Raw genomic sequence first — 11653 nt, forward strand, 5'->3', positions numbered from 1 at the left:
AATATTTTCTGTTAGAGTCCAGAAAAACGGTCCAAATCCAAACTTTGTTAAAAGAAAGTACCACCTACATTTTTTTGTATGATTGACAGCTACGAAAAAACGCAACATGGACGACTGCTCAACTTCTAGAAAACACCACTTCAAAATCATTTCTGAACCATTCTAATCAGGGTGACCAGGCTCAAGGTTTCCAAAATAAACCCACGCACATGCATGCACACATGCATACAGAAAACATACAGAGTGAGAGCAGCAAAGAGACTCCAGGAGTGTATCCATGGCAGCCACTGAGCTCCTGGTGTTTCTGCTCCACTGAGTGGGCTGCCTGCCTGCCTGCCTGTCTGTCTGTCTGTCTCTCCACCTGTCTGTCTATCTGTCTGTCCGTCCGTCTGTCGGGACTGGCATGATTCACAGAGCAGGAAATCGAGACAGGATGCAGAGGTTAGCCATGCTCCCTGATGAAACACCCCACAGCCTCAAGGCTAACACAACTCAGACTCTTTACCCTGTAACATCTTACTCCTCCTCTACCTTAATGGTGTCACACATCACTCTCTCTCTCTCTGGGCTTTTTCCTCCTGCAGCTCTGCTCGTCATAGTTGATGCACTTTACATAGTTAAAGGGGGAGAAAATAACTGTTCACAGTTAAAAGTTAGTTTATATGGTTTCCATTGTACCGTGTGCACACAATTGCAGCAGTCTTTTTTTTGTTGTGGTGTTAATGTATAATATCTCACATGCCACATTCTCCAGGATAGGACAGCCAGCTACAAAGAACTCCTGGCATGCAACATGTGTCGCGTGTCGACGCCACCGTAAGTCTTTGTAAAGCTGGAGGGGGCGCAGCACCACTGAAATAAGGGAATGAATGAATGACTATGGTCTGCAACATAAGGGGTACAACGGGGTACCCGCGGTTATGATGAGACAGCACGAGCATCTGCTTGTCAGCAGTATGGTTTAGAAATAAGCGTGGGAAAACGGCTAAAATCCTCTACTTATGTTTAAGAGTAAGGCTGGTACTATGCTATATTTTTGTCACGGGCAATAAATATCATGAAATAGCAATAGTTCTTAACCTGGCCCTCCAAATGGTTTTCTACACAGAACCAGAGTTGTATGCGAACCTTGTCGCATACAACTAAACCACGTCTGAGCTGCTAGTAGATCCTCACGGGACGCTGATTGATCCGAACTTTTGTGTGATCTTCTGATGCTGTGCAAGGTAAATTGGTTCCAACTGAAGACATATGCAAACAACTCACAAATATATAGCTTCACTATTTCCTAAAACAGCTGGACATTGTAGTTTTTAGCAAGCATCAGTTATTCAAACGGGGGCTAGTGAGTAGATATGGCAGTAGGACACGGGTTCCACATTAAATAAACTACAGTGCAATGGTTTGGCTCCTGTATGGGTTTTTAGCAAATTAGTCTAGTAATATATATTTTACTTAATGCATGGCAGGTATCGACTGTGACGCTAAAACGATATAACGTATTCCTCTGTGCCATAGAGCCTCCATTGTTGTTCAAAGATACAATAATGAGCCACACTGCTGCATTACGATGAGTCAATCCCACATACAGCATCCTGCTGCTATCAATACTCGTGTATGACACATACAATGTGCATGATAATACCCAACAAATACACAATTTACTTTGAGTAACGTTTGCTAAATAACAGCAGACTTCTCCTTTAAAAGGTAAAGTATTAAGAAAGGGATGATTCAACTTTGAAATGAAGTTCCTTAATCTAAAACTATACTTCAGTAAAGTTTCAAAATCATATAAAAAATAAAATTGAGAACTTTTCAGCAAGTAAGGAACCTTGAGAGAAAGGTGCAAAGCTAATAATAAAGAAAATTAAGAGTTAAGACCCACATTGTACCCTTTTTAGGCCATGTCCACACTACTACGTTTCCATTTTAAAATGCATATCTTTTGCTACGTTCACAGTGAGCGTCCGCACTAGGCCGGAGTTTTAGAGCCGAAAACGGATAGATGTAAAAACGCTGCCATGGACGGATACGTTTGAACACTCCGGGGTTACCTCGCAGTGTAGACAGCGGAATCGGAGAAGTTTGAAAACAATGACGTAGACACCCGTGTTGGCTACTTGATTGGGTCTCAGCAGTCACAGTCTTGATTAACGATCACAAATGATCACAGGCTTTGCTGACTAGCAGCTGTTAAATTCATCATTTTATAATTCTACTACTGCCGACATGCGGAAGAAGCAGCTGTTATTGGAGCGATTAGCGAGCGGCGTGTCCAGCGGCGTTATCAGCCCAATGGAGCAAACATCTGAAGTCGCGGTTTGCGGCTTTGAGGAGGGCGATGGACACAAAATGGAGGACTTTCCTTGTCTTATTAATGCTTACTTTGTTCTGCACATTTATTGTGAAGTCCACACAGAAACTGAAAAAGAACAAAAGCACAAATGCTCTCCAGTGCGACAAGGACTTCATCCACCAGTAGAGCTACGAGTGTGACAACAGACAACTAAACCGAGAAGAAATTTGTGAGAGAAGTGTATTGAACGTATTTAATGACCCATAGTTTAGTAAACTTTGATTTGTAAGTGTTCATTTTGAAGTAAATTTGATGCGTGTGTGAGAGAGATAGAGCAAGACGTGCAGCGTTGTACCTAAGTTTGAAAAATAAAGCCTCTAAAACTTTCCACAAAAGGTGTCTGTTTGAGTTTATAGAGGAAGATCTTAAGTATCAAGCACTACCTTTCATTATTATAGTCTACTATAATACTCGTATTTTCTGTTACTTTTCTGTTTGAAAACCCCGGTTTTGAAAGAAAACGTATACAAATGATCGTAACAGTAAAAATAATCGAAAACACGAAAAATCTTGATGAGCTACATTTGTGTTCTTTGCCATCAGATAAATGTGGAGTAAAAAGTTTATTATAGTGGGAGACAAAATGACCACATCTCAGAAAATGAAGTATTATTACTTCGATATTTTACACTTTTCAATAAAAAAAAAAAAAACTGGTTTCAGCAGGGTGTTCCATAATGGTGCCCACCCACATGCCACACATTTTAACCCGCTCCATCATTATTACGAAATAGCTGGCTGCACTAAGTAATTCAATCATGTTCAGAGCCATTAGTCAGAGACAAGCAGGACCACCAGCAGCCCATGTTACACTTCCTACAGCCTGTCCAGAGCCCTGCAGCACTAACCTGATAACAATATAATAATATGTCCAGCTCACTTTGTAGCTAATGCAGCCAACGAGACACAGGAACGGAAAACAATTTGGAAATGAGAGGCAACAGGTATCCGCTGTTTCCAGGCAATGTTTCCATTATCTATTTCAGAATTGCACTCTGAATGGTTTTCATTTGAGTGTAGCGTTTTTTGCTGTAATAAAATGGGTTAACGGGCACTTTTGCAGTAGTTATTTTACACGGTGAGCCAAACCACTAAGACTTTCCAAAGCTACATCATTTATTTTGAGAAATAAATCTCAGTCAAGTCATGAAACAGAGCCTCTGGGGGAATTTCAGTTAAATCTCAGTTTTGAATCCCCTTAAGGAGATCAGGGTGAGTGGATCAGACTACGGGTTAGAGATTCAAAGGGAAAAGAACATGTTGTGTGTCCTGTCAGTCAGCAGCCTGTTGAATGAGTGTTAAACTGTTAAGGAATATAAAGCTACTGGCATCCAACACGCAGTTCAGTTAAAGTGCTATAATCCCTGACAGTCCCCAGAATATACTGACACCATACGACGAGCATGTCACAGAGTAGCTATAAAAGCACCTATTTTTAATAAATGAAATTGAATAAAACGTAGAATAAAGTCACAAAATACAATACTGCTAATGGTGAAATATTTAGGAATTATATATATATATATATATATTTATTATGTTAAGCTCACCGTAAAATCACTAAATACACGTTGTCTAATGTAATGGGAATATTATACAGGGTCTATAATCATGAAGTATTAGTTCTAAGGATTTCCTATTTATTAATGTTGCAGTAAGTATTAATATGCGGTCCTGCTGAGTAATATATTGCATCCTCTGCTGCTTTCATGAACTATAGCTGGCTACAAATTGAGCATTATGCCCATGTAATTCAGATTGGTTACATAAGCCACTTACTAATAAATAAAACTTAGCGGACACATTTTCTTATTCTCAGATGATGGAGCGAGTCTTTCTCCTCTGTGTTTCTCTTGAGGCTGATGGATCTTGTAGGAAGTGTTGATGAGCACTCAGGCAACATTTAATACAACCATTGTCTTTATTTAATTTGACAGCGAATATATATTTCTGACTAATCAAACTATATGATTGAAACTTTTCATGCAATACATTTTGTCTTGGTGTAGATGGGGACTTTGTACATTTAAGGTGTTCCTGTACGTTTTAATATGTTCTTGTGAACAAAATTGATTTTAGTATTGTGATTATTAGGCTTTGTTGCCTATATGGGACTAATTTGTTGGGGAAAAAGTTGTCATTTATAATCCCTAGAGCGCCTTAGAATATTGGTAAATTAACTATATTTACAATTGAAAGTGTATTGTCGTAAACAAAGTGTGTACAAGTGATGATCAGTGTGCAGGACTCTTTGTTTTCTCTTCAAAACACTTTGCAATAACATCACAATTCCTATGAAGTCTTCTCTTCTCCGAACACAACTCTAGAAGACACTTGACCTGATGTATTTATCCGACGGTGCACTTCCCTGCTTCAATGAATAAAGTGACACAGGCTGTGTTGAGGGAAGCGGTTAAGTAGGCTTAATTGGCATCACGCTGTTATCCCCCAGCACTTTAATGACCAAATCTAAAATTGTACACTGAAAACACACTGGCCATGGTATTTTTAAATGCCAGTAAAGGAAGAGATCAAAGATGAATGATTCATGACCTGCTTCTGTCCAATTATTCTTTAAAAAAAGGGTCAAGGTCATCGTGCAGGAAGGAACCTTCAATGTGAAGACTGAGAGAACTGCGTTTTTTTAACATTTAAAATTTCTAATTCCTTTCTGCAGGACAAACATTGATTTAGTTTTGATCATAAAAGCATATTGTGGATGTGATATTTACTTTAGTAAAAGTTTTAGTACACGTCGAGAGGGTTAAAACAATCTTCCACTGGACTTTATTTTAATGAAATGAAAGGATGCATTTTTAATGTAGCTGCAGACACCAGAGAAGAAGATGTAGTCATTACACCCACTCGGGCAGTTCATCTCCTCTGCGTCACTTTGATCAATAGTCAGAGCCTCCAAATATAGGTTTCACTATCTCGCCTAAATCTCGTCCCCATGACACCGGAGGTCATTGATCATCATTGCTCGCCTATTCTCAGGATCCACCAAGATCATTTCTCAAATGACAAGCCCATTAAAATAGAGTCTAACATGTGGCTCGTGACTCAATTTTCTGCAAAAGTGAATTCATTATTTAAATATACATTCATATAAATCAATTATTAATAAATCAAGACATTCTCAGAAGAGGAAATCTTCTCATAACTGATCTATGGCCCCTCTGCCGTGTGAAGAAAGACCGTTACATATGTCACTTGACCCCACGTCCTTCCAATCCATGCATCGCTGAATGAATGCACCCAATTATTTGGTTAAGATCTACATGAATAAAAACATCAAAGAGCCGAGGAACTAAACCTCCAGTCAGCAGCTTAACTCAGCTCGTTATGTGGAAGCAGAAGCTAAAATTGGACAAGAGTAGAAACGTGTTGTTATTATTGAATGACTCAACTGTCGAACATTATCACAAACTGTTTCAAATAGTTGAAACTGTGAAATGTGGCCACGAAAATCTGTGAAAAACATTAAGGACTATCTGCACAAGCCAGTAAAGTGACTTTTCCTTTTCCTACCAGTAATGAAGTGTGATATTCATCACAAATATATAAAAGCACACACCCGCATAATATGTAAACATGCATAAACATTTTCTATAAAACTTGTCTTGCAACATAATCAATGCATCTCTTGTCTTACTGACACAAAGCAGCAGCAGAGCAGGCTCTGGCACCGTCGAGATGTTTAACATTTGTGTTAATCTGAGACCTGTTGGATCCCAGATGGTGCAATGACAGCCAAGCTGCAGCATGCTGCTTATATTATGCAAAGTAAGGAGCTAATACATGCCTAACTAATTACACAGCCAATCAAAAAAAAGACATTACAAGGAATATTTCTTTTTTTTTTAAATTGGCAGAGCTAAATTGCAGAGCGTTGTGTTGAAGGGTAAATTATGCTACCTTCAAGTGCCTTCTCTTCTACATTCATACTTGAAGTACAACATGTTAAAGCACTCCTCCTAGCTACAGACACAATGAAATGCACACCAACCAAATCAGGCTCTTGTATTTTTTGATAAGTTTGTGTTTCCGAAATGGTGAACAAAAACTGTTAGTTTTAAAAATAACCTATGATAGCTGATGTAGTCAACGTTGTTGACAGCAAAGTGCCACTCAGCTATTCCAACTTTCTGACTCGTAATTACAGCTGTTCGATCATGAGCACTCGTCTCATAATTACAATATTTCAGAAGGCACTTTAAAAGCAGCATGAAAGTGACTCCATCTGAAACCTCAAACCCCCCCCCACCGACCTCCACCCACCCACCGCATGCACCTGACACATCTAAGGACACTGAGTCACTGCCAGAAGATGCACATGGCACTGCCTTTTCAGATACAAATCAAACATTATTAAGAAATGTACACGACGTAAAAACATCAAGCAGTAGATGTTAATTATTGAAAAAGAGTATTTCATCTTCCATATTAACAGTGTACCCGTACAACAAAATACACGCTTTAAAAAAATGACAAGATAAATACCAGACTCTACAGCCATGCTAGTGACTCTCCATACTTACAATAGTCACAGCGGTGCTTTGAGCTGAACGCTAACATCCCAATGCTTATTGTGTTTACCATGTTCACCATATTAGTTTAACCTGCAAGCCTGCTAACATTTGCTAATTAGCACCAAACACTAAGTACAGCTGGGGCTGATGGGAAAGTCATTAGTTTTGCAGGTATTTAGTCATAAACCAAAGTAATGGACAAATTAAAAGGTTGACCTGATGATGGCCTTTTATGAAAAGTTAGGGGACCTTGAATATCTGTAGCAAATTTCACTGCAATCACTCGAATAGATGTTGGAACATTTTATTTTTTACTGAAAACCAGAAATGTCAACGTCCTTATGGCGCTAAAGGAAAAGTCAGAGGATCTCTGAAGTTATTGCATTTCATCCTGAGGGTAACGTGAATGTTTGTACAAAATTTCATGGCCGGCTGACATCGCCAGAACGGAGCAGCTAGAGTGGCTAAAAATATGTGGTGGTGAGGGGCCTCTTTCAATAACTTGAACACACAACACATCGACCAACGCCACACCTTTGTCCACTGTTGGTTATAAGGCAGGTGCGTAAATATAGTCAGTTCAGCAGTAGAGAGCGTAGAGAGAGCAGGCTCTCTAATAATGTGTTGGACATGAGTTTTTGGGGGGGTAAAACAGTCAGCAGCAATCTATACAATGATGAATGCTGGGTAATATGTATGACGATGTTGTCCAATACGAACTATGTGATCATGGGACGAGAATATATGCTACTTTAGGCGCAAATTCTGTCAAGACTGACAAGCTGAGCACATGGTGTGCCTAATATTGTGATTGTGTGTGTGTGTGTGTGTGTGTGTGTGTGTGTGTGTGTGTGTGTGTGTGTGTGTGTGTGTGTGTGTGTGTGTGTGTGTGTGCGTGCACTGGGGCCCGTCATAACTACCTTGCGCCACTGATAGGACAATAAAACACGTCACTACAAAGAACCTTTCTCACCGTGAGCCTGAAAAAAAAAAAAAAATGACTGAGAAGCCGCCACAGCGTGTCATCCTCCCATCGTGAGTACAGTGCCACTTACAATGAACAGTTTCTGTCTTCCTCACAGACAGATAATAGCCGTCATTCATCAGAACCTCACAGGCGACGCGTTTCATCGATTTCCATCCGACTGGGACGGCAGAGCCTCAGAGATGGAGGTTAAGGCTCAGAGACATGGGAGTTGTCGGGAACGGGGACAGCGAACGCCTCACAGAGGGAGGGGGGGGGGACACACAAACTGAAAGGGAGGAAACTGATTATCAACTCCCATCTACGAACAATAACAATGTGCACTGAAAGCTCCATGTTTGGCCTGCTAATGACATGCACAGACGAAGGGGGTGGGGAGGTGTTCCTCCAACACAACCTGCCGCATCTCACTGCATAACAGAGAGAGAGAGAGAGATTTACTCTTATAACGAAATCCTTTGCTTGCTAGTTGCTTAGCAACAAAAACACTGATTCATATGGCACGCACCGTATGTGCCTGACACTGCATTTCTGACACTTCGGAGGAAGGTTGATTCTTGGATGAGAAAGAAAAGAAAAAAAAGGGAGGGTGAGGAGAAGACAGTGCAGGAGTTACGAAATGAATGTCGGGAGAGCAAAAGGCAGAGAGGGAAGGATTGGAAGTGAAAAGATGACCCATCTCTGGCTGACTCCCACAGAGGAGCACAACAGGTTGGTGGAGCTCACCAGCTTCTCTTGGCACAATCTGAACAAAAAACACACAATCCGACTCCTCTCTTTTATTCACACATGAACAGTGTTCGACTGTGGACTCTGAAAGCAACAACCTCATCCTGAGATGTATTTCTGTTCCATGTATAAATAAAACTGGGATGCGAGCTGGTGGATTCTGTTGAATATTTTAACTGGAGCTGAAACTCTTAGCAGGTCGATCTTTCCGTTAAGTCATTTATCAAGCAAAGAAATGCTTAGTTGTACCATTACGTCTGGTATATCTTTGGGTTTTGAATTGTTTGTCAGATAAAAAAGGCCATCTGAGGACATCACCTCGGTCTCTGGGAACTTGCAATAGGCATTTTAAAGAGTACGGGATTACCTAAATAACCAAAACCATATCAGCAGATTAATCACTGATAAAAGTGATCGATAGTTGCCGCCATAATTGCAACCAGAGAATAGAAATGAAACAGACGTCACCCTTCAAACGGTCAGCACCACCCTTCATGCAGCATTTGCCATTTCTCCTCTTCCGCCCGCCTGTCTGAGAGACGAATGCACTGCTTGAGGTAAACACATAAACTGCTCCATCTCTGGCACCTGTATCAGCCATTACATCTTTGTCCTCAAATATACAAAGAAGGAAAGACACTTTAAGATACAGTTAGAGCCAGACGAACACTCCATACAACACAGAAACTGCAAGATTTTCTCTCTTTTTTTTATCCTAACGCAGGATTGCGGCCGGCCTCGGGCAGATGGTTTCGTAACAATTGTGAAACAGAAAATCTAGTGGCAGTCTGCCTTAAATGTTATGAAAATGATTTCTGGGGATTACACTGTGGCATGAGTGTTAGCCTGCACAGTGGCACTACAGATGCACACCATTGGAATGAGAATGTCTGTTGGACATCCAACAATGTAAGACAGCTGACGGGCTCGGTGTGTCCTGAACGGGTAAAACTATTCCTGACTTTTGGAGACGAGTCAAACAAACGGTTCACTGGAGGGTTTCGAGCTGCAAATAATAATGACCTCAGACTATGTTGATGAGAAAATACATTGTGGGAAACTAGGCTATGGGTTACAACCATTTAAAAAAAAAAAAGTCTCATTTCCCAAGAATCCTAAAGTTTCTGGAGTTCATCCAAAATGACAAATTAAATGATGTCTCCAACCCCAATAAAAGGGGGGTGAATGGAACTTGGTTTGTGATTATCACAGTATTGGACGATTACATTTAATAGAGTCAACAGCAAAATCTCAACTGTTTCCATAGAGACTAATTATTCAATAGTTCCAGTGAAAATGTTCACAGAAGGTCTGTGGATTATGCACAACAACAAGGACATCGTTTCTAGAAAAGACAAATCGCCACCATTATCTTTTTTAATTAGTTTTCTGCCGCACTAATTAAATTGATTTCACATTCATTGTTCTGGGGTGGCGGGAAATATCTCAAAATCTGGACAATAAAACACAAACACAAATAAACTACTTGACTAGATAAGAGGACATTAGGTGGGTAGTGTGTGATTTGTCAGTTTGGGTGAGAAAACCCTTTAAATATTCCATTGTTATCACCATACAAGGATATCTTAAATAAAAAGGATTATACAAACGTAATAAAAAACAGACTGTATAAATTTAATCTAATATGGTGCATTTTGTGCAAAGGGTACTTTCAGATTCAACCGAAAAACAACTAATATATTAAAATAGCAACAAATAGTAACAAGGAAAAGAAGCAGTTTAATATATATATATATATATATATATATATATTTTATAATATACTACCTGCTTATGTGTTTGATCACTTTCCAATCAAACTAATGGAACAGATATACGGTTGTCCACCAACAAGTGTCAGCTGCAACTAAACCTGCCCAGCCCCACAATCGTTCACCAGGAGAATAACATTATTTTAGTAGAATGGTGTCTATTTGTTATTGTATGTGACATTCAGCTAAGAGCAGCAGAGTAAATTATTCAAAGTCACGTAGCCCACTATGCTCTCTGTCGATGAGGCCTTATTCAACACTGATTTAATTACGAGACCGTTTCATAAATCAAACCGGACACATTGTTGTAGCGCGCTGGCTGTTGCACAAAAACCCTGGAATAGATAAGTCATATCATCGGGGTGTGGTGGTTTATGAAATGCCCGTGCGTACCTTCTTTTTGGCGTTACAGTGGCAGCACACAGTCCACAGATATTTGAGAGTTCTCCACAGGAGGATTATGAAGAGACCCCCAAAGAAAGTGACCATGGAGGACGCGAGGAAAGCCCACCACATCCGCTGGCCGTTGCTGTCACAGGGCACATCTGGGGAAAACGGGATGATGACATTCATCTTGGATATGTGGATGGACGGATCCGGGTTGAATTTCTCCCTCTTCGACATTCTCGGCCTCAGGTCACCTGCCAGCCCCCTCAAACAATCAACTCAACTGGGATTCAGGCGCTTCGGGGATCTCCGGCCAGCGCCCCCTGATGCCCCAGTGGCTCAGCCATGTTAAGTCAACCACCTTCCGCTCCTCTGCCTTCTCATCTGGCTTCACTAAGCAACGACGTAAAAGTTGAGTCGACCGCAGTCACGCAGTGATAAAAAAAAAAAAAAAAAAAAAAAAAACTTCCTTTGAAATCAAGATATCAGTCGTGCGCTTCACGAAGCGCGTTCGTGGCTGGAATTGCGCGTCATCCGCTGGATCAATGCGTAAAAACAAAAAAAAAAATCACATTTTTGAGCAAAGTGCTCAAAAACTCACGCGGTTCCCGACAGTCCCGATGGATGACACGGTGCAAGTGTCATTATGTTGAAGACACTCGTCAGCCGATGGATTCACTCACTCCTCCACCTTTTTAATAGCGCAGCTTTCAGCAGGTCCGCTACTTGAGCCCCGCACCGCGCACTGTTGAATGCACTCCGCGCGTTGAAAGGTCGCAGTATGTAGATATCCCCTTACGGAAATATCGTTTGAAAAAAATAATGACGGTTTCTTGCGTTAAAGAGAGAATTTAGTCATTGCCGATCCCCGGGCTCCGGCGGCCGCCTG

At 40.7% G+C, this 11653-nt stretch overlaps 1 protein-coding gene across 1 annotated transcript in view; it reads right to left on the bottom strand.

Moving 5' to 3' along the window:
- Nucleotides 1-11001, bottom strand: part of LOC306713321 (calcium-activated potassium channel subunit alpha-1a-like) — a gene marked incomplete at its 5' end in the record, with an annotated part of 75144 nt that extends 64143 nt beyond the window's left edge. Inside the window, one exon of the mRNA XM_079182975.1 lies at nt 10771-11001. Within this exon, the coding sequence (XP_079039101.1) occupies nt 10771-11001 (231 nt within the window). The remainder of the gene's footprint in view (nt 1-10770) is intronic.
- Between the last annotated feature and the right edge of the window lie 652 nt (nt 11002-11653).

Source organism: Pholis gunnellus, assembly GCF_910591455.1.
Source record: "Pholis gunnellus genome assembly, chromosome: 21".
Classification (NCBI taxonomy): Eukaryota; Metazoa; Chordata; class Actinopteri; order Perciformes; family Pholidae; genus Pholis; species Pholis gunnellus.